This window comes from Panthera pardus, unplaced genomic scaffold (assembly GCF_024362965.1).
Source record: "Panthera pardus isolate Hobbes unplaced genomic scaffold, ASM2436296v1 HiC_scaffold_10, whole genome shotgun sequence".
NCBI classification, from domain to species: Eukaryota; Metazoa; Chordata; class Mammalia; order Carnivora; family Felidae; genus Panthera; species Panthera pardus.
Window position 1 is genome coordinate 34,334,316 of NW_026526655.1, and position 24,044 is coordinate 34,358,359.

The following is a 24,044-nucleotide window of genomic DNA, read 5'->3' on the forward strand; positions in this document are numbered from 1 at the left end:
AAAATTAATTTGGCTATTCGGGGCCTTTTGTGGTTCCATATGAATTTTAGGATTGCTTGTTCCAGTTTCGAGAAGAATGCTGGTGCAATTTTGATTGGGATTGCATTGAATGTGTAGATAGCTTTGGGTAGTATTGACATTTTGACAATATTTATTCTTCCAATCCATGAGCAGGGAATGTCTTTCCATTTCTTTATATCTTCTTCAATTACCTGCATAAGCTTTCTATAGTTTTCAGCATACAGATCTTTTACATCTTTGGTTAGATTTATCCCTAGGTGTTTTATGCCTCTTGGTGCAATTGTGAATGGGATCAGTTTCTTTATTTGTCTTTCTGTTGCTTCATTGTTAGTGTATAAGAATGCAACTGATTTCTGTACATTGATTTTGTATCCTGCAACTTTGCTGAATTCATGTATCAGTTCTAGCAGACTTTTGGTGGAGTCTATCGGATTTTCCATGTATAATATCATGTCATCTGCAAAAAGTGAAAGCTTGACTTCATCTTTGCCAATTTTGATGCCTTTGATTTCCTTTTGTTGTCTGATGGCTGATGCTAGAACTTCCAACCCTATGTTAAACAACAGCGGTGAGAGTGGGCATCCCTGTCGTGTTCCTGATCTCAGGGAAAAAGCTCTCAGTTTTTCCCCATTGAGGATGATGTTAGCTCTGGGCTTTTCATAAATGGCTTTTATGATCTTTAAGTACGTTCCTTCTATCCCGACTTTCTCAAGGGTTTTTATTAAGAAAGGGTGCTGGATTTTGTCAAAGGCCTTTTCTGCATCGATTGACAGGATCATATGGTTCTTATCTTTTCTTTTATTAATGTGATGTATCACGTTGATTGATTTGCGAATGTTGAACCAGCCCTGCATCCCAGGAATGAATCCCACTTGATCATGGTGAATAATTCTTTTTATATGCTGTTGAATTCGATTTGCTAGTATCTTATTGAGAATTTTTGCATCCATATTCATCATGGATATTGGCCTGTAGTTCTCTTTTTTTACTGGGTCTCTGTCTGGCTTGGGAATCAAAGTAATGCTGGCTTCATAGAATGAGTCTGGAAGTTTTCCTTCCCTTTCTATTTTTTGGAACGGCTTGAGAAGGATAGGTATTATCTCTGCTTTAAACGTCTGGTAGAACTCCCCTGGGAAGCCATCTGGTCCTGGACTCTTATTTGTTGGGAGACTTTTGATAACCGATTCAATTTCTTTGCTGGTTATGGGTCTGTTCAAGCTTTCTATTTCCTCCTGATCGAGTTTTGGAAGAGTGTGGGTGTTTAGGAATTTGTCCATTTCTTCCAGGTTGTCCAATTTGTTGGCATATAATTTTTCATAGTATTCCCTGATAATTGTTTGTATCTCCGAGGGATTGGTTGTAATAATTCCATTTTCATTCATGATTTTATCTATTTGGGTCATCTCCCTTTTCTTTTTGAGAAGCCTGGCTAGAGGTTTGTCAATTGTGTTTATTTTTTCAAAAAACCAACTCTTGGTTTCGTTGATCTGCTCTACAGTTTTTTTAGATTCTATATTGTTTATTTCTGCTCTGATCTTTATTATTTCTCTTCTTCTGCTGGGTTTAGGCTACCTTTGCTGTTCTGCTTCTATTTCCTTTAGGTGTGCTGTTAGATTTTGTATTTGGGATTTTTCTTATTTCTTGAGATAGGCCTGGATTGCAATGTATTTTCCTCTCAGGACTGCCTTCGCTGTGTCCCAAAGCATTTGGATTGTTGTATTTTCATTTTCGTTTGTTTCCATATATTTTTTAATTTCTTCTCTAATTGCCTGGTTGACCCACTCATTCTTTAGTAGGGTGTTCTTTAACCTCCATGCTTTTGAAGGTTTTCCAGACTTTTTCCTGTGGTTGATTTCAAGCTTCATAGCATTGTGGTCTGAAAGTATGCATGGTATAATTTCAATCCTTGTATACTTATGAAGGGCTGTTTTGTGACCCAGTATATGATCTATCTTGGAGAATGTTCCATGTGCACTCGAGAAGAAAGTATATTCTGTTGCTTTGGGATGCAGAGTTCTAAATATATCTGTCAAGTCCATCTGATCCCATGTATCATTCAGGGCCCTTGTTTCTTTATTGATCCTGTGTCTAGATGATCTATCCATTTCTGTAAGTGGGGTGTTAAAGTCCCCTGCAATGACCACATTCTTATCAATAAGGTTGCTTATGTTTATGAGTAATTGTTTTATATATTTGGGGGCTCCCGTATTCGGCGCATAGACATTTATAACTGTTAGCTCTTCCTGATGGATAGACCCTGTAATTATTATATAATGCCCTTCTTCATCTCTTGTTACAGCCTTTAATTTAAAGTCTACTTTGTCTGATATAAGTATGGCTACTCCAGCTTTCTTTTGGCTTCCAGTAGCATGATAAATAGTTCTCCATCCCCTCACTCTCAATCTAAAGGTGTCCTTAGGTCTAAAATGAGTCTCTTGTAGACAGCAAATAGATGGATCTTGTTTTTTTATCCATTCTGATACCCTATGTCTTTTGGTTGGTACATTTAGTCCATTTACATTCAGTGTTATTATAGAAAGATACGGGTTTAGAGTCATTGTGATGTCTGTATGTTTTATGCTTGTAGCGATGTCTCTGGTACTTTGTCTCACAGGATTCCCCTTAGGATCTCTTGTAGGGCTGGTTTAGTGGTGATGAGTTCCTTCAGTTTTTGTTTGTTTGGGAAGACCTTTATCTCTCCTTCTATTCTAAATGACAGACTTGCTGGATAAAGGATTCTCGGCTGCATATTTTTTCTGGTCATCACATTGAAGATCTCCTACCATGACTTTCTGGCCTGCCAAGTTTCAAAAGAGAGATCAGTCACAAGTCTTATAGGTCTCCCTTTATAAGTTAGGGCACATTTATCCCTTGCTGCTTTCAGAATTTTCTCTTTATCCTTGTATTTTGCCAGTTTCACTATGATATGTCATGCAGAAGATCGATTCAAGTTATGTCTGAAGGGGGTTCTCTGTGCCTCTTGGATTTCAGTGCCTTTTTCCTTCCCCCGTTCAGGGAAGTTCTCAGCTCTGATTTCTTCAAGTACACCTTCAGCACCTTTCCCTCTCTCTTCCTCCTCTGGGATACCAATTATGCGTATATTATTTCTTTTTAGTGTATCACTTAGTTCTCTAATTTTCCCCTCATACTCCTGGATTTTTTTATCCTTCTTTTTCTCAGCTTCCTCTTTTTCCATAATTTTATCTTCTAGTTCACCTATTCTCTCCTCTGCCTCTTCAATCCGAGCCGTGGACGTTTCCATTTTTTTTTGCATCTCGTTTAAAGAGTTTTTCAGCTCCTCCTGACTATTCCTTAGTCCCTTGATCTCTGTAGCAAGAGATTCTCTGCTGTCCTCTATACTATTTTCAAGCCCAGCGATTAATTTTATGACTATTATTCTAAATTCACTTTCTGTTATATTATTTAAATCCTTTTTGATCAGTTCATTAGCTGTTGTTATTTCCTGGAGATTCTTTTGAGGGGAATTCTTCCGTTTGGTCATTTTGGAGAGTCCCTGGAGTGGTGGGGACCTGCAGGGCACTTCCCCTGTGCTGTGGTGTATAACTGGAGTTGGTGGGTGGGGCCGCAGTCAGACCTGATGTCTGCCCCCAGCCCACTGCTGGGGCCACAGTCAGACTGGTGTGTGCCTTCTCTTCCCCTCTCCTAGGGGCGGGATTCACTGTGGGGTGGCGTGTCCCGTCTGGGCTACTTGCACACTGCCAGGCTTGTGGTGCTGGGGATCTGGTGTATTAGCTGGGGTAGGTAGGCAAGGTGCACGGGGGCAGGAGGGGAAGGCTTAGCTAGCTTCTCCTTAGGTGATCCACTTCAGGAGGGGCCCTGTGGCAGTGGGAGGGAGTCAGACCCGCTGCCGGAGGGGTGGCTCCACAGAAGCACCACGTTGGGTGTTTGCGCGGAGCAAGCAAGTTCCCTGGCAGGAACTAATTCCCTTTGGGATTTTGGCTGGGGGATGGGTGAGGGAGATGGCGCTGGCGAGCGCCTTTGTTCCCTGCCAAACTGAGCTCTGTCCTCCGGGGGCTCAGCAACTCTCCCTCCCGTTGTCCTCCAGCCTTCCCGCTTTCCGAGCAGAGCTGTTAACTTATGACCTCCCAGATGCTAAGTCCCGCTTGCTGTCGGAACACACTCCATCCGGCCCCTCTGCTTTTGCAAGCCAGACTTGGGGGCTCTGCTTGTCCGGCTGGCCGCCCCTCCGCCCCGGCTCCCTCCCGCCAGTCCGTGGAGCGCACCGCCTCACCACCCTTCCTACCCTCTTCCGTGGGCCTCTCATCTGCACTTGGCTCTGGAGACTCCGTTCTGCTAATCCTCTGGCGGTTTTCTGGGTTATTTAGGCAGGTGTAGGTGGAATCTAAGTGATCAGCAGGACGCACGGTGAGCCCAGCGTCCTCCTATGCCTCCATCTTCCTCTCTGTCTCCATGGCCAGCTTTTTAAAGAGATCCAGGCTACTCAGTGATTTCCCCACCACCGCCACCCCAAGGCTTTCCTAAATTCAGAGAAAGTAAACAAAATTAGCATTGTAAAGAGTTCCTGGTTTATGAATGGGAGCATATGGTTGCTATGAACTGAGTTGTATTTTAAGTGGTTTTAAATCTTTTCAATTACATATGAGTCCCATTGTATTATCAAAGTATACGGTGCACTCATGTCTGTTTTTTAACACACGGAGTCATGTTTTCACCAGTTAAAATAATAGTATCTACAGTAGCCAAATCCTTGGGCTAGTTTTCTCAAGGGAGTCTTCAGTGCCTCTCTGGAGGCCTCATTTGGGGGGTGGGAGATGTGGGATCAAAACAAGACTTTATTAGCCAAGGTAGAACTGCCTCCACCAAGAAAAATCCTCTCAACCCCACACGCCCATACCCAGCTGACTTTGGAACAGTCTCACCCTGGTAACCACTCCACCACCCCTAAAGATATTGTGGTTATTTTGATCATAGGGAAAATGGAACTCCTAGATCAGTTTTGGTTGTTTCTCTTCACAGCAGTTGGCCTGATTGTATGTATATGGGTGTGAGTGTTTGCTGAAGCAGAGGGAAAATGCCCTAGCTTCATATACCTAAGCCTAACTAGTCTTGTTGTCAGCACATCAGAAACTGGTTACTCTTATTCCAATCTTTCAACTTTCCAGGTGAGGTCCCTTACAAATACGCTTGGTATTTGGATACCTGATATGTTCACATTTCTACACCTGAAAACAACAACTAATTATGACCAAGATTAACCATTTACTTATCCTGAATTTATGATACTGACCATTTCAGGTCCCATATCACTAATTTCTGGTGCAAATAAGAAAGGATTTTGTGCAGACAACGTAAATGTCACTAGTGTGTTCATTTGAGATTATGCACCATAGGAGAGCCCTTTGGATTCTCAGGCCAAGTCTCTTGACCCTTATTTTAGGAGTGGTTCTAATAGGCATGATAGTCAACTCCCCACTTTTTTACTTCCTGCCTTTTTATCACAATCTGTATACCAATGATCTCGGGACCATTGAACATTCCTTAGTTCCTGAGTAGAATATTTCAGAGCTGAAAGGGGCCTCAGAGATCATCCCGGTAATGTCACTTTTTACAGATGAGCAATGGGGATCAGGGAGCAGCTTCTAAGCTTTGAACTTCTCTTTGCTCCCTGGTTGCTTTCTGAGCACGTCTTTCTCTTGCAGAGGGAAACTCCATTTAGGAAAACAAGAGGAGAGCAATAAACCACCTTATGTGAGTAAAAACATGAAGGGGGCAGCGGGACTAACATTTACTGAGTGCCTACTTTGTGCAAGCACAGGCCTTTTACACGTATGTACCTCATTGGATCTTTGCAATGATCCTATGAGGAGGGGCTATCGTTGCACATACATAGCGTAACTGGTAAGTGGCAGAAAAAGGACTTTAACTCAGCTGAGCCAGACCTCAGAGAGGGCATGTAATTGCCACTCTCTACTGCCTTGTGCATGGCAAGAAGACTGTGCCAAGGAAACCAGACACTGACCACCAGTCCAGGCTAGGGTACAGCTCATGCCCATGTGCCAGAAACCCCCCACTGTCACACTGGGGAACCCACAAATGCTAGGGCAGGGACAACAGAGGAAGGGAGCTGGGCCAGGACCACACTGGAGAAAGAGATGGGAACTAAACCCAGGAAGATCTCAATAGCTGCCTAGGAGTTTGGGCCTAATCATTCTGGTGTCTGGGAACCTTCATGGGTCTGACACAGGCACAGTACCAGGTAAGATTTACATTCTAGAAAAAACATTGTCTGATGGGATAATACTGGTGCTTTTTACTATGGGATTTTTATCTATTTTCTTTTTTTCCCCTTAAACAAGGATCATGCATTTCCATCAGTCAGGAAAAAAAAACAAAAATGTTATTGCCCTCCAGACAGAGAGGATGATGAACTTTAGGGGAGCCAGAATGAAGGCAGGGAGGCCAGCTGGGCAGGTATGGCCAAAGCCGAAGAGAAAGAGGAGGATGGCCTTAGGCTGTTCCAGGGGCAGGAGTGTGGGGAGGAGAAGACGAAGCTGGGGTACAATTAGGCAATAACAATGACAGGACTTGTGTTGCCTTAGGGGTGTCCTACACAACTCTAGAAGGCACAATCTTATCCTGGTCTATGCAGGCTGGTAGCCCTGCCAGATTTCTGACTTGGATCTAGTGGGGAATAGAGGAAGAACTGACTAAAATAGATGTGTTTGTTTTCATAACCGTGCTAGATAGACACTTTCTTCTGTTATTTTGGCTTTCCCCATAAAAGCCCTTTGAGGAAGAGTTATCCTAATTTTCTAATGAGGAAACTGAGGTACACAGATATTGAATAACTATAGTTGGTGGCAGAGCCAGCATTTGAACTCAGGCCTAATTCCCAGAACTTAGCAATTTCCATGGTGTCTGACTGCCTTCTGGCTTCTGGCCGTGTGGAGAATGCAGATGAGGTGCAGGGCTTGGGGCTGAGTGCCGAGTGAAGTGTCAGCATTTAGGGTTGAGCTTGAGAGGTCTTTGGGAACATCCAGGAACCATTTGTCTTGAGACCAGATCTCAGGAGAGAAATCTGGGCTGGAGTATGAGGGTGAGTGGTAACTGGGGAATGCACAGGAGGGACTTGGGCTCTGGGATCCCACCTCATGTCTCTGTGTCTAAGATGTGAGTAGCACTCTAGTGGAAGATTTGGACGAATCTCTGCACTCCAAGTCTGCAATATTATCTTACCTTCCACCTTGATGCCCAGGAAGTGATAAACGTGTCACCTGGTTATCACCTCATTCGAAATAGGGAGCAGATTTCCGTCACCTTGGGAGATGAAATGTTTGATAAGAGAAAGCGGTCGCAATCAGAGATCATGGACAGAGTCCAGATTTCCAGGTAATGCCCTTGGACCTATATCCAGCTCCTCAGAGCTATCCCTATTGGGCTTGGCCTGGCCTCAAGGAGAAGCTCCTAACTTCTATGCCCAATGCACAGGGTCTCTGTTCTGAAGGTGCTATAATGTCACTTTACTCCTCATCCCTGTGCTGCTCCTCTCCACACCCATCTCTCTGCCCTGATCCCATTTGAAACAGGACAAAGGACAGGTCAGGCAGCTGACCTGAAAAGTGACTGGGTATAGTATAATTTGTACTAAAGGAAAGCAATTATTCTTAGAGGTGATGAACAGATGAAATATTCATAAAATAGTCTGAATTTGGGGGTGTAAAGTAAGAGTAAAGTCAGGGTTTTTGGGGAGCTGAGTATGCATCTCTTTCTCATTTTTCCCAAAGATGTCACTCAGTTCATGCCTCTGGGAGGCATAGCATGGAAGATTCTGGCTGAGTCTACCCCAGTTGAGCACAGTGCATCCTCTCTGTCATTCAGGCCCTACCCACTCTGTCCTCCAATGCCATATAAAGTCAGCTCCCACATCTTATCCATTCTACTTCCTAGATCTCTCATTCATGTCTCTCTCTCCCTGTCTCCTCCTACATCCTCTCTCTTGTTCCCTCACCTTGTTGAATGGAACACCATCTCTGTTGCACTGCACACGTCACTACCTGCCACCCTGTCTACTCCAGCTCAACCAAATAGAGCTAAATAACTTATGGACATCATGGAGGCTCCAAACCCAGAAACACAGAAAATTGTTATCTATTCTGCAAGCCATGCTCTGAAATCCCCTCTTTTTCCTGTGTCTGGGCCATTCCTTGCCTATGATTCACTGTCAGCATCAATCCATCTCCCACCTTCCCATTTCCTAATCCTCTGAATTTTTCCTCCTCCATTTCAACTGTCATTACTGAATCAAGGTCAAACCCTGATAGATCTCTGACATATTCCTCTTCCCCTTCTATTCAACAGGTAACCAATCCACTCCTCCACCTACTCACACCCCCCACTGCAGGCTAGCTTACCCAAGAGGTCTGATCTGAGGCTCAACCACCCTGCTGCCTAATTCCTTCTCCCAGACTACTCTTCCACCCCTCCCATGACCCCCATAATGATGGAGCAGATGCAGAACATGGCCTGACTCTCACCAAGCCAGAGATAGTCACGTACAGGGAGGTGCCTGACTGGCACAGAATGGAAGCTCTGTGGATGATAGAAGGATTCCTTGTCCCATAGGACTGATATCATTACTGACCTGCAAGAGCAGATCTCAGAATTGACAGTGATCATTGAGCAAATGAACAGAGACCATCAGTCTGCCCAGAAATTGGTGAGTGATCCTTGAGTTAGCTGACATCTCTATGGGTAGGGGAAATACCGGTTTTTTCAGATCACCTGCTATGTTCCAGGCAAGATGCCAAGTGCTTTACTCGCGGGAGCCATGTTGTCTAGGTGACAGCTCTGAAGATAGGACTGTGGCTACACAGTAGGATTTCTCTGACTCCATCCTTATCCATAACTGCAAGAACTTAAATCTTTCCTCAAAGCCTAAGTCAATTTCCAGGAGTTCTTTATGTGCCTGCAGTGTGTACATTGCTACTGAACTCACCACACCAAGGGGTGCCAGCCATCTCACGTCAGGCTTACTGTGGAGAGTTAAACTTCAGAGGGTGCCGAGTCTCTTCCTAATGGCAATAGTGTGGTTAATGCACTCAGTGTGGTTCAAAAGCTACCCAGAACCCTTCAGTACCCACTTCCTGTTGCTGTTAAAATTGCCAAAGCCCACTTCAGAATTTGCTGAGATCAGTCTGCACTCTGTGTTTCCTGGGGATTTTGGTGACGACTCCTTTAGATTTTACCATCTGCTTTATCATAGTCTCTTCTTCCCCACCTCAAGCAGGGGTGCCTGCTGGCCTGGGCTGGAGTGATAAACCAGAGCAATGCTCAGAAACAGCCTCCCCCACACCCCACTTGCCTGTTGTTATTGAAACCCACTTGTGAAGGTCGACTTCCCACCAGTCCCACCCCTCACCCTCTGACATGCCCCAGGTGTGTCTGAATCCTACAGTGACCTGGCTTGTGACTCACACTGAGACCTCCCCTACTGTTGGTTCATTACTATATTTATCTGAAAACCCTGCCAGGTTTGTGGTCTGCTTCTACAGATAGGAAATTAAGGCTCAGGAAGTTAAATAAGTTCTATGAGATCAGTCATCAATGGTGGATTATTGTTGCAAAATGCACATTTTCACTCACTGAATCATTGGCCCTGCTAAAGACCTATTTAGAGATTATTTTCGTGCAGGGACCTCATACTGTGATACTTAAAATTCTCCCACCTGTGAACATCCCAAATTGTTGTGTGACCCTGTGGAAGGCTGTAGTTCTGGCTGCCAGTGTGTAGACAGAGAGGGACAGGGAGAGCCCTGAACCCTTTTGTCTCAGTTTGCAGTGGGTGCTGACTGTTCTGGAAGTGTCCTTTCCTCCTGAGACACTAACCAGAGAATCTGATGGTTAAAATGGAAGGTCACCTGGAAATGAGCAAATTTTGCCTGTGGTAACATACCTTTCTGACAAAGAGGCTTTATTAACACCAGATTTTAAGTTCATTGAAAGTGTGGAGTTTGAATCTTGGGCCTCTTTGGCTCTTCCAGGGCAAGCTCTTTGCTCAATAGATGATAACTTAATTGAATTATGTATCAAAGAAATCCAAAGACCAAGATCTTAGAGATTGCTGTCCAGCAAAAAGACCAGACCTGCCTATAAAACCAGTTAGTGAAAGAGATGGTTTCTGTGCACCAACATTGTGAACTGATTACATACCAAACAGCAATAGACCAAGGCAAGGATTGCTCCATTCCCTGAGTAGTGATGTGCTCTCTGGGATTGGAGAACACAAAGAAGAGAGTGTGGGGAGTAGAGCACACCCTATGAACGTGAAGGCTTCTCAGAAATTGCAGACTGCAGTGGGAGTGGGATCCTTGATGCTACATCGTTAATGCCATGTTGCTCCCAGCTCTCGGATGAAATGGCTCTCCGCTGTGCTGAGATGCAGCAGAACTTCGAAAACAAAAACAGGTAAGCTTTCTAGCACAAGCTCCTGTGTGCTGAAGGCCCTAAGACTCTTGCTTCCTTGCAAGATTTCGTTTCACTGGGATTTCAGATAGTGCCAAATGGAGTTGGGTAGGTGGGGATTGGGGAAATGGGCAAGATGGTTTGATGTGAAGCCACCAAAATGTAGCACAGAGAAGGTAATTCCTAGTTTTGCACTTTCTGATCCAATTACTTTGTTTCAAGTATAATCTCCCTTTCTGTTGATTGCTGAGGAGAGCCAGTTTTCATTCTCTATGAGATTTCTGTGACAGACAACTATTGTTCTCAGCCCAGCCTCCTCCTATTTCCCCTGCCTCTTCACTTCCTCCCCCCTCTTTCTCTTCCTCATTTTTGTCCTGTCATTTCTACTCTCCTGGCTAGTCCCGTGACCTGGGCAGAATGGGAAGAAGGTATGGGAGGAGCAGGAGCCAGAGCCACAAAGACAAGCCAAGGGGAAGTAAAAGGAAGTGTGTTGCCTATGTGGGTGAGGAAACCTTCAAAACCTCCTTCCAGGCTACCTGCTGGGCACCAGAGCAGCCTCAGAAGTCCCAGCAGAGAGAAATATACCTCACTGAGTCATAGACTTGCTTCCAAAAAATTATAATAAATAAGTAACATATTTGTTATATAATAGCTTTCATTATTTTTAGAGCGGTTTTAGGTTCATAGTAAAATAGAGCATAAAGTACAGACAGCCTGACCCCACACCTGCACACCCCAAGTAATCATTAACTCCTGCACCATTGTGATGCATTTGTTACAATTGATGAATCTACATTGATAAATTACCATCACCCGAAGTGCATAGTTTACATTAGGGTTCACTCTTGGTGTTGTACATCCTATGGGTTTTGACAAATGTATAATGACATGTGTCCACCATTATTGTATCATACAGAGTAGTTTCACCGCCCTGAAAAATCCTCTGTGCTCTGCTCATTCATCCCTCCCTCCCCACTAACCTCTGGCAAACATTGATCTTTTTACTGTCTCCATAGCTGTGCATTTTCCAGAATATCATATAGTTGGAATCATATAGTGTGTAGGCTTTATGTATTGACTTTGGTCACTTACTATTATGCATTTAATGTTCCTCCATGTCTTCTCTTGGCTTGACAGCTCATATGACCTTTCTTTTTGACATTCATCTTGAACACTGCCAGCTTCTGCCCCCTGGAATGGAGGCTGAAGAGACCCTGGGCTCTAAAATTATCCTGGATGCTAATACAGCCTACAGTTTCCCAAGACAGCCATAAACAAATACTGTGCTATTAGCACAGGAGTCTATGGTCTCCACCAGCTCCATTCAAAATAATAGTTGGTAAAAATGGGTCTTCTCACCTTCTTCTGGGTGGATGCCAGGAGAATGAGTCAGGAAGTGAAGGCCCTGCAGGCTGCCCACAACTGCCTGTGTGATGGGGAAAGGTGGGATCAACTGAGTGTAACAGCTCAGCTCTGGACTTGTTTTCACTGATTGTGGCCTTCTCCCGGGGTCACACAGAGAGCTCAAAGAGGCTCACGCAGCAGAGCTCAGTCAGTTGGAGAACAACTACAAAGCCACACTGAAGGCAGAGAAGCTGGCTGCCCAAGAAAAACTAGGTATGGTCTGGACTGGGGAGAATGACCCTGGGGAAGGGTGAGAGGCTGACCATGGGGGTCTAGGACCAAAGAACTCCCTTGGTCATGGATGGGCTGGGACTATGCTCTCCAGATGTCCTCCTAAAGCTCAGAGACAGGGAGTGACTGAGAATGGAACTGAAAAGAGGGAAACCATGTCATCAGTGTCCCTCCTATGCCCAGGTGATAGACTGGCCTGCAACCAAGTGTTAGGATCTGAGCAAGTCCTTAATCTCCTTGAGTCTCATTTATTCTGTCTAAGAATTGAGGACTATAATACCTGCCTTTATCAGAGAGATAAGAATGTGAAAGCACCTTCTTAAAATATATTTTTAACTCTACAAATATAATATTATTGTAATCCAGCAAGTTACGTCATCTGTAAAATGGTGGTGTTTCATTATATTATAATAGCACACTATGATTTATATGCCTTATAATGCATAAGAGTTGTGTTGGCCATTTATCCCATTATTTACACTGTCCTCAGGAAGGGCAAAATGTGTATCCTTCAGAATTCTGAGATTATAGACTAATCTCCATAGGGAGAAGGAGAAATTCTATAATCTTCTCCCTTTATTTTGCCTTACTTTTTAAAAAGAGGGTATTTATAGCTTGCTGAATTTCCAATTTTCTAAAGAAAACATGTATCATTTTCAAAATCAGCGTACACTAGAAACATCACTTTAAAAAGAGAGAAGCAGGGGCACCTAGGTGGTTAAACGTCCAACTTTGGCTCAGGTCATGATCTCACAGTTCGTGGGTTTGAGCCCCACATCGGGCTCTGTACTGACAGCACGGAGCCTGATTTGGATCCTTTCTCTCCCTCTCTCTCTGCCCCCTCACCCTGCTTGCACTCTGTCTCTCTCTCTTTCAAAAGTAAACATTAAAAAATAAATAAAACTGCTTTAAAAAGAGGGAAGCAGGCGCATACTACAAGGTTTTGCTCCTCTTTTCCCCACAGATGTAGGTGTACCCCCAGGGATTAGTTCTCACATTTGGTATGCATCAGAATCACTTGAGAAGCATATTATCCACAGACACTAGGCCTCTCTCCTCTGAGACCTGAATTCAGTGGGTTTGGCTGGGTGGAGGTGGGGGGTAGGAGAAGAAGACAGGCGTCTAGATTTCTAATAAGCCTCCAGGGTTATTCTTGAGGTGCAACATGGTTTTAACACCTAGAGGATGAGTTGGAGATGGAGGAAGAGTACAGGAGAGCTCACACTTGAGTGTGAAAACATTCATTTCGGAGGAATAATGATGACCCTGTTGTTTTCCTTTTGTCCAGATGAAATGGGAAAGGAGTATAAGTATTTGAAGAATATGTTTCATATGTATCAGGTGAGATTCAGAGCTCCTTGGATTATGAAAGTAAGAGGCAAGGCTCATTCCTGGCTGATGACATCAGGCTGAATCTACAGCACTTGCCCAGAAAATAATTTCCTCAGATTCCCAGCATCCTTGGTTCTAGGTGGCACTAAGTACACCCAGGGAGAAGAGTGACCTTCAGACCGTGGTGGCTTCCATGTGTGAATCAGTCACCCAGTCCCTAAAGAAGCCCACTGACAAATATGTTTGTAATTACAAAAGTAATACCTGCTCATGGTTTCTAAAAAATGGAAATACAAAAACCAACTACAACAGCAACAAAAGAGAATTACCACCGCAAGACAATCTGCTGTTAGCATTTGTACTTTGTAACATCTTTGATTTTAGTAGAGTGCAGGGCCAAAAGGGATAAACATTTTAAAGTCCTTTGATACATTTGGCCAAATTGCCGTCCAAAAAAGACTCTCTCACTGCACCCCCACCAGCTGGGCATGGGATGCTCTAGCCATCTCAGAATGTAACTCATTCATTGAATCAGCTAATTTGAGGGAGGCCTGGGGAAACAGGCCATGATTTCTTCTTAGTGGGATGAGAGAGTAGGAGATGAGGAATGAACAGGCTGAGGCAGCAAACCCCCATCCTATTGGTGAGCAGCTAGTTGTGTTTGCGCAGGACTTTCCAGGTTTTAGCATCAAAAGTTCAGGGTCCTGGGACACAACTCAGTCTCAAACAAAGACAGTTGACCACCCTCTTAAAGGAGGAAACCAAGTCAAGCACCAGCACCACCTCTGAAATTCTATTTGCCATCCACAGTTTCAGTTTCGAGCTTGTATCTAAAACTTGTTTTTCAAGATGTATCTTGATACAGTGAGGGAAAACATCTTAGAGCAAAGCCTAGGAGAAGCATCAGACTGATGTGTGGGTAAGCTTCCCCTTATGTTTGCTTCAGTCTGTACCTCTCCAGAGAGTTTGACCTCTATGGAAACTGAGCTGCCCACCAGTCTTGAAAATGATAAACGAGAACCTTTATCTAAATGGCCATAAACAATTACAAATGAGCTCTGATGTCTGGCCCCAGTGTGAGTTATGCTGCTAACCTGGGGGAAAAAAGGAGGTCAGGGTACTGAGACGTTACTAGCAGCATCCAGGTCCTAGGCCTTCCTCCTCCTGGAGTCCCACCCCCATGAAGTCTGAACCAACCAACAGGATTGGCATCAGGTTAGGCTTATTTAACCTCACCCACAAAGGAAGTTAGATTTGCTGAGTTAAAAATAGACACTGTCTGAAAAACATACCATTGTTTTCTAAGTGTTCAAATTAACTACTAGGCATTTCCCTTGTTTCTTCATGAGCTGTTGATAAGTGATTCATGATTCAGAGGGAGCTGACATGTGAATCTGCAGCAGGGGAGTCCTACCTGTCTTCAAAGGAAACCCAGTTTCAGTGGGACAAACACCATGCAGAACTTGCCTTTGAATTTAGGGTTCTACAGGCCCTTGGATGGGCTGGGCTAGAATTCACTCCCACCAACCACCCACAGAGGGACTCCCAGCAAGCATTCTAGTGAGGGAAGCTTTAAAGGGCCCAATGCTGTGCCTGGAGCCAGTGTGCAGTCTTTTCCAGGATTCTTTTCATAGTGCCTTTGTACCTCTGCAGGACAGCATTTATGATGAAATGGAAGATAAGTGGTTGAAGAAGAAGGCAGAATGGGAGAAGGATGAGAAGTTGGAGCGGGAAAAGATCCTGCTACAGCAAAGTGAGTACAAGAACTTCTCTTTTTGATGGCACGTGTACCAAAAAAAAACCTGCCATTAAGTTTGGTCTTAGCTTGAGAACATCAGCCTTAGATTCACTAAAGGTGATGGCCAGAGGGCTGGATTCCTGAATCAAGAGTACATGGAGTTTTCAACAAGTGACAACAAGGATGGAGTCTTTTATAAAACTCAGCTATTTGAGGGTATAAGCCCGTACCTTCCAAAGCTCTCCAATTCCAAGTTTAGCCATCATGGTCTGGAACAAGCTCTGGGACATCTGTAGGAGCATTGACTTGTTACCTGGATACAAGTGACCCTGAATTTCCAGAAAAATGTTCTGGAATTAGAGTTTCAAATATTCACTTGTTGGGAGAGTGACAACACAATCATACTGAGAGCCTCTGTATTCCCATATCCCCCCCAGAGGATCTCCATTTTTCAGGTACAATTGACATATAACACTGCATATGTTTAAAGAGTACAACATGTTGATTTGATACATTTATATATTACTATATATTTTTAGTATTTCCAACACCTAGCACAGAGTTTGGATCATAGAAAGTGTTTTATGGAGGCCCTGGATGGTTCAGTCAGTTAAGTGTCCGACCCTTGATCTCAGCTCAGGTCTTGATCTCAGGGTTGTGAGTTCAAGCCCCATGTTGGACTCCACACTGGGAGTAGAGCCCACTTTAAAAAAAAGTGTGTTATGGATGAGCCTCCTACCCCCAGCAAGCATCTTCCTAAGTGGAAAAAGAAGAAAGGAATTTATGGAGACTTTGCTCCCTGACCTAGAGGACTGGTTGAGGTAGGAGTGGAGCCTCTACAAACCTATACCACATCCTACCTCACCCCAGTTCATATCAGACTTGGTTGTTTTCAACAAATTACTCATTTAAATGCAGAAACTCCCTGGGTAAGTTAATCCTCAAGGCTATTCCCACCCTGGTGGGGACTCTTGACTGCAGGAAGGCAGCATGAAGACCCTGGAACTAAGGGTGAGGAAAGGAATGAGGAGCTGCACCTATCTGAGGCTTTACTCAGAAGCCTGGTGTAACATAACCCAGGTCTTCTTCCAGACTTCTGGCCACCCATACCACACTCATCCCATGTTGTCAAAATCTAAGTTAAGATGTTACACCCAATTTTGAAAGAGCAGACTTCAGCTGTGCATAGTGTAGCTCAGCCCTCTAGAGCTGATAGGTAGCTTCCTATCATTCCCAGCTTATTCACAGGATGAGCCTAGGGGTTGCCTCCCTATAATTCCCAGCACCATGAAGCTGAAGAAGAAATCTGTGTCAGCCCCTCACCCCTCCTTTCTCCTCTTTGGTTTTGGGGCTCGGTTGGCAAGTTCTCCTGCACCAGAAACAGTTTAAGCCTACCTCTACCCCAGGGTTAAGTACAGAATAAATTTTATTGCTGGAAAAGTCACATTAGTCAAGAGCTATATTTTAAGGTAAGAATATCCAAGAAAACGTATTTACTTCAGCAGAGGGAATGGACAAAATAATAAGCAACAGATCTAAAACAAACTACACACACACAAAAATCAGAGACATTAGGAGTAAAACCATATGGCTGATATCACTGGAAACTGCCACCATGTTCACCTGATTCCCAAGCATTTCTAGGTGAGCATCGAGGCTGAATGACAGGCTGAAAGGAACTTGAGTTTGACCCAGTCTGGAATTTTTATTACCTTCAGATATTCTCAGTTTCTCTCTGCATGTGCTTTCCCCACATTTACTCATATACGTAATTTCTTCTCACCCCCAGAACATAATATGACAAAAAAGTTTGAGTTAGAGTCAGAAGAAGAAAAGAAGAAAATAAATGACTCCTACAGTACCGTCTTTGAGAACTTCAATCGAGAGAAGGAGGTAACTTAGCCCAAAGCACATGAGTGGTTGAGCATGAAGCCTAGGTGGGACATCCGGTTCCTAGGTGTGCCTCTGTAATTAGGCACAATTTTGCCTTTATGGGCATATTCTTCCTTTCCCAGCTTCCTTGGAAATATATGCAAGTAGACTGGCAGTCTTGCTGTCCTTTATCTACATGGTCTTACCACAGGGTCACTGTGGAATGAAAACTGAAATTAGTGGGAAATAATAGAATGCTAAACACATACAAAACGTGAAATTCCCTATTTTGCCAAATTTTCCCAGTCTCTGAATGTCCTCCTCATTCTTGACTGTAGCTGAAGAGAAAGGGCAGTGTAGCAAACTAAACTAAGCAAGTTGGTCATGTATAGCTCTTAGTAATTAAGAGGATCTACCTAAAAGTTAGAGGGGGTAAGGGCGCCTGAGTGGCTCAGTCGGTTAAGCATCTGACTTAGGCTCAGGTCATGATCTCACGGTTTGTGAGTTTGAGCCCCAAGTTGGGCTGTGTGCTGACAGCTCAGAGCCTGGAGCCTGCTTTGGATTCTGTTTCTCCCTCTCTCTCTGCCCCTCCCCCACTCACTCTCTGTCTCTCAAAAATAAATAAACATTGAAAGAAAAACAAAAGTTAGAGGGGTTAAAATGTAGCTACTCTTGTTAATCACTCCCCTACAACCTTGATACTGATGCCAGATCATAGTGAAAACAGGTCTCAGACATACAGACATTTACTAAATAAACATGCATTACTAGTAAGCAGGCCCCGAGTGGTTATACCACCAGCTCTCTGAACTTTTAGGTATATGAAAGACTCATCAGAGGTGTATGCAAGGGTAGTACAGAGGTAGGATTCTGTAACCACTGTAGTCAGCATCTGGCAGCTGGAGCTCCTCCTAAGCAGACACAGGACCATTTAGGGATCAAACCTTAGACACCATTCCTGAGTGTGTAGGCTGTAGGCTTTGTTAGATTCCTATACTTTTTTCCTGCAAAGTGGACAGTGTCTCTAAAATAGTATCTACCTTCAGGGTGCCTGGGTGGCTCAGTCGGTTAAGTGTCTGACTTTGGCTCAGGTCACAATCTCACAGTTTGTGAGTTCGAGCCCCGCATCGGGCTCTGTGCTGACAGCTCAGAGCCTGCAGCCTGCTTCGGATTCTGTGTCTCATTCTCTCTCTGCCCCTCCCCCACTGTGCTCTGTCTCTGTCTCTCAAAAATAAATAAAAATGTAAAAAAAATTTTTAAATAGTATCTACCTTCAATATTCCATTTTTAAGAGTCCATTTCCAACTATCATGCTAATTAAAAAACCACTGATTTCACCAATAAAAGCCCATTTCTGATATTCACTATAACTGAGCAAAACAGTAATGTGGGTGTGGGACATGCTGTGCAGTGTGTCCAGTTCTTCTGGGGTATAGAGAGCTCAGACATCTGAATAAGAAGTAACAATTCCTCTAGTGGGGAGAGAGTTGATCATCTGCATGCATCCTTTCCTCTCTTCTATTTTTTCTCCAATGATGCTGACTATGAATCTGTAAATGGTACTCTCTCTGTCTCTCTCATGAAGCATAGTTTCCACTTAGCAAAAGCATTGTTTTGAAGGGGCACATGAACCCTAATGTTTATAGCAATGCTATCAACAACAGCCAAAGTATGGAAAGAGCACAAATGTCCATTGACAGATGAATGGATAAAGAAGATGTGTCTTTTTTCCATTGGATGCTCTTTCCTGCTTTGTCAAAGATTAGATGGCCATATATTTGTGGGTCTATTTCTGGGTTTTCTATTATTTTCCATTGATCTATGTGTCTGTTTTTGTGCCAATACCATATTGTCTTAATGATTACAGTTTTGTAATGTAGCTTAAAGTCTGAAATTGTGATCTTCACTGGGTTACTTGTTTTTTTGAGTGTTGAGTTTGGTGAGTTCTTTATAGATTTTGGATACTAACCCTTTATCCGATATGTCATTTACAAACATCTTCTCCCATTCCATCGGTTGCCTTTTTGGTTTTGTTGATTGTTTCCTTTGCTGTGCAGAAGCTTTTTATCTTGATGAGATCCCAATAGTTCATTTTTGCTTTTATTTCCCTTGCCTCTGGAGACATGTCACATAAGAAGTTGCTGCAGCTGAGGTCAAAAAGGGTGCTGCCTGCTTTCTCCTGTAGGATTTTGATGGTTTCCTGCTCACATTTAAGTCTTTCATCCATTTTGATTTTTTGTGTGTGTATGGTGTACATAGGGGAAGGGAAAGAAAAATAAGATAAAAAACAGAGAGGGAGGCAAACCATAAGAGACTCTTAAATACAGAGAACAAATTGAGGGTTGCTGGAGGGGACATAGGTGTGGGGATGGGTTAAATGGGGGATGGGCATTAAGGAGAGCACTTGTTGGGATGAGCACTGGGTGTTCTATGTAAGAGATTGATCACTGGGTTCTACTGCTGAAGCCAAGACTACACTGTATATTAACTAACTTGAGTTTTAAAAAATGTATATATATATTTATATATTATATATTTATATATTATATATGTATATATTATATATTTATATTTTTTATATGTATATATTATATATTTATATATATTTATATATTATATATTTATTTATATATATTTATATATTATATATTTATATATATTATATATTTAAACATATATATATATATATATATATTGCACATAAGTTAAGATTTTCAAAATTTACCTTCAACAAATTAAATGTGTGCTTCATTACACCAATATCTAAACTTTGGTGAATACTACATTCTGGAATCCTATTCTGGCTTTCTCAAGTCTCTGAAAGAAGTGCCAGAAACCCCAGTGCTGACCTTTTCCGAATAAAATTGTTTTTAGGAGCTACTGAAACAACATGAAAAGGACACCTTGCAATTAGAGGAGCTGAGAAAGACCAAACAGGTAAGCTCTTTCATTTTTCTTGTGGAATTAGCATCTTACAAATGCACCAGTAAAATTATATACCCTCAATAAAATAGAATCTATTATAATTTTCCAAAACAAAATAAAACAAAAGGAAGACCCAAAGCTGAGTTTGCTGGATTCAACAAGTCAAATAGAACTTTATAACTATAATACAAAGTCATTTATAAAACAGAGCCTTTGTGTCTTTTTAGAGCAATTTGAGCAAATATATGAGCAATATGCTGTGTGATCTTCAGTGTCAAATGCATTCCATTTCTAGTAAGGCTCAAACCACAAAAGAGTCTTGATTTGTAAAATACCAAATTCTTCCCTTAAGCTCTAAAAAGTACAATACTGACCCTGGCAACTCTAATTCCAAGCCTCTCCTTGATATTCCAAATGTGCCTCAACCCCAACAGCTTCCTCAAAGAATTCTGTTCTTCTGGGACAAATTATGACACTTCCATGTGGGAGATACCTGAAGGGAAACTGTTCAAACCCATGAACTGCCTTCTGATTCTTCTTATACTAGGATCCAGAATGGACATGTTTGGGAAAAGACTAGCCATTATAAAATCATGGAATTATATCTTAGAGCTTAGGCAAGGCTTCAGCATTGTTGGGTCAACAAGCCTCAATGTTCTGCATGGTAGACGGATAGGCTTTGGAGCAAGGAAAACCCAGTGCATTGTAATAGCTGCTTTAATGAGCTTGTCTACTAATTCTATCATTCCTTTCTGGTTCTGTTAATTGATTTTGCTCCTCATTTGTGGTCATATTTTCTCACTTGTTTGCATGCCTGGTAATTTTTTTTTTTTTTGGACGCCTGCCATTGTGAAGTTTACCTTGTTGGGTGCAGGGGGTGCCTGGCTGGCTCAGTCCATAGAGCATGCGACTCTTGATCTCTGGGTTGTGAGTTCAACCCCCACCTTGAGCATAAGCGTAATCAAAACAAACAAACCAAAAAGGTGGATTGCAAACTACCTTGTTGGGTGCTGAATATTTTTGTATTTCTTTAAATATTGTTGGACTTTGTTCTGGGATGCAGTTAAGTTAAAGCAGTCTTTAGTTTAAGGCTAATTTTCCCCCCTACAGAGATAATACCCTTCTGAGTAGTCTACCCAATACTCTGTGTACTCTGGTTGGTGGGAATGTAACTATTCCCAGTCCTGTGTTGAGGCTGGGGATTATTCTACCTGCTCTGTGCTCATGATTCTTTCCCCTAACCTTATCTCCTTCTATTTCTTCCCCTTCATTACACAACTGCAATGGCACTGGACTCCTTGCTGTATTTTTAACAGTCAAGGATCCTTTACTTGGGGTCTTTGCACTTGACATTCACTCTTCTTGGGAAGCTCTTTCCTAAATATCCACACAACTAACTTCCTTACCTCTTTCTGGTTTTGTTCAAATGCCATTTCTGAAGGGCCACTCTATTTAAAGGCTTAACACCCTCCCCAACACTTCCATTTCCTTGTTTTATTTTTCTATACAGATTTTTTACATTTATTTATTTATTTATTTTAAGAGAGAGAGCAAGCACATGAGTAGGGGAGAGGGGCAGAAAGAAGAGAGAGAATCTTAAGCAGGTTTCATACTCAGTACAGAGCCTGATGAGGGGCTCTCCAAACTGTGAGATCAAGACCCGAGCTGAAATCAAGAGTTGGATGCTCAACTGACTGAGCCACCCAGGCACTCCTCTATACAGATTTATAACTGTCTAACCTGATAAACTCAATGAATGAAAGCAGAGATTTTTGTCTGTTTTTTTCTACCACTAATCTCCAGTTTCTAGAACAGTACCTGGCACATCACAGACATTTAGTAAATACCAGCTGATTTTTTTTGAATGAATAAGCAAACAAAAGAATGCTAAATGACCTAGTACAGTGCTTTGTACAATGCAAATACAGTGAGAGATGGTACCTCTCTAGTTTATACATCTTGAGAAGATGCTTATTCCATGGAAGAGCTCTGAAGACATGTAGGAGTTAAATGAGGCTGACATCTGAAAGCACAGAGCCATCTGGATCATTTTTATTGTCTCTTCAGCATTTATCTAATGTAGTAGATTTATCCCTTCCCCACACTAACACTGCATGTTCTATCTTCATCCTTGGTTTGTTTTTAATTTATTATTGTAATTATTTTATTGACTTTTATTTAATTTTTTTCATCCCCTTCACTAGGGTGTATCTCCATAAGAGTAGAAATTATATTTTTCTTATTCATCATAATATTCCTAGTGCCTATAATAGTAGGTGTTTTTCCTAATTAAAAGACTATTTTTAAGGAGTGCCTGGGTAGATCAGTCGGTTGAGCATCTGACTCTTGATTTCTGCTCAGGTCATGACCTCTGTGTTGAGTATAGCACCTGCTTAAGATTCTGTCTCTTTTGCCCCTTTTCCCTACTAGTGTGCTCTCTCTCTCTCTCAAACCAACTTTTCTTAAAGGCTATTTTTTAGAGCAATGTTAGGTTTACTGAAAAATTAAAGTGCAGAGAGTGCCCATATCCTCCCCCAACACAAACATACAATATACTCTATTATTAACATCTTGCATTAGTGAGGTACATTTGTTACAGCTGATGAACCAATATTGATACATCATTTTTAATTAAAGTCCATAGTTTACATTAGGGCTCACTCTTTGTGTTATGCATTCTATAGGTTTTATCAAATGCATCATGCCATGTACCCACCACTGCAATATCATACAGAATATTTTCTTTACCTAAAACTCCTCTGTCCTCCACCTATTTATCCCTGCTTCCCTTCCCAATCCCTGGCAACAACTGATCTTTTTACTGTCTCTATAGTTTTGCATTTTCCCCAATGTCATATAGTTGGAATCTGGAGTAGATATTTGATAAATATTTGTTTAATAAATGAATGATTGGTGGCTATTGTGACAACCACGGGAGCTCTGGTGAGGGCTGGCTCTGGGACAGTGATAGTGAGTCTGCATATGAGGATATAGATGGGCAAGACATAAAAGAGATAGAAGTAAGAGAGCACAGTGACTGAACAGTGAAGGAGAAGGAGTAGCTAAAGTTGACGTTTCACATTCTGCAGGCACCCTGCAGAAGAGAATAGATAGACATTGTTGTCTTCTTAAACAGGTCATGGAGGAAGAGTTGAAGGCACAATCTGTTATCTTAGAATCACTTAACACATCCCTCTACCAAACCCAGATGGAACTCCAGAGAGAGGTGAGTCCTGGCTGGAGTGGGGATAGGGTTGTGCAGAGGAATCCAGGTCTCTGTACGGTTCTGCCATCTAGCTTTGCTCTGGATGACTCTGGCTTGGGAAAGAGAGCAATTAAAATTTACATGTCTTTCAGAAAGCTACAGTGGGAAATCTGGAGAAAACACTCCAGACCAAGCTTGCCGAGACTGAAGAAAAGTTTAAATACACCATAAAGCTTCTGACAGAAGAAAATATTCATCTAAGGTGTGCATGATGCTGCTCAAAAAGACATGGCTGAGTTATCTTTAGAAAGTGGAAGGGAGTTTGGGTGAGGAATAGATATGAAGATGAACCCAGGTATTTCTTAATAAAGTCAAGGCACAGGCACTTCCAGGAGGGAAATAGTCATTCAAAGCCTGGCCACAGAAGTCACCTGCTAAGGACAGACAGTTCATCTGAAGTGGTGCTGGGCATGTGTCTAGACTCCTCTCCCTTATTACATCTTAGTTTTTATTCAAAACAGCACATGAAATTTACCTGTGGATCTTTATTTTTTAATTAATTTATTTTGAGAGAGACAGAGAGAGTAAGCAGGGGAGGAGAGAGAGAGAGAGAGAGAGAGAGAGAGAGAGAGAGAGAGAGAGAAGCAGAGGATCTGTAGCAGGCTCCACACCGACAGTACCCAATGCAGGGCTCCAACTCGTGAACTGCGAGATCATGGTGTGAGCCAAAGTCAGACACTCAACTGACTAAGCCACCCAGATGCCCCTATCTGAGGGTCTTTGAGTTTATTCAGTTCTGTGAATAAATTTTAAATCCCTAAAGTCCTCTGCCCTCCACCTATTCATTTTTTGCTTCCCCTCCCAACTCCTGGA

The 24,044-nt window shown here is 42.5% G+C and overlaps 1 protein-coding gene across 4 annotated transcripts in view; it reads left to right on the forward strand.

Moving 5' to 3' along the window:
- Positions 1–24,044, forward strand: part of FLACC1 (flagellum associated containing coiled-coil domains 1) — a 60,727-nt gene that overhangs the window by 34,862 nt on the left and 1,821 nt on the right. For 2 of the 4 annotated variants that reach the window (XM_053906390.1, XM_019439193.2), the window contains 11 exons: positions 5,703–5,751; positions 7,259–7,392; positions 8,626–8,719; positions 10,406–10,467; positions 11,984–12,081; positions 13,388–13,440; positions 15,085–15,184; positions 16,959–17,062; positions 19,916–19,978; positions 23,103–23,192; positions 23,324–23,433. In XM_053906390.1, the coding sequence (XP_053762365.1) occupies positions 5,703–5,751; positions 7,259–7,392; positions 8,626–8,719; positions 10,406–10,467; positions 11,984–12,081; positions 13,388–13,440; positions 15,085–15,184; positions 16,959–17,062; positions 19,916–19,978; positions 23,103–23,192; positions 23,324–23,433 (957 nt within the window). Of the gene's footprint in view, positions 1–5,702; positions 6,260–7,258; positions 7,393–8,625; positions 8,720–10,405; positions 10,468–11,983; positions 12,082–13,387; positions 13,441–15,084; positions 15,185–16,958; positions 17,063–19,915; positions 19,979–23,102; positions 23,193–23,323; positions 23,434–24,044 lie in introns of all 4 variants that reach the window. The other 2 variants (XM_019439195.2, XM_019439196.2) reach the window with 2 other exon arrangements.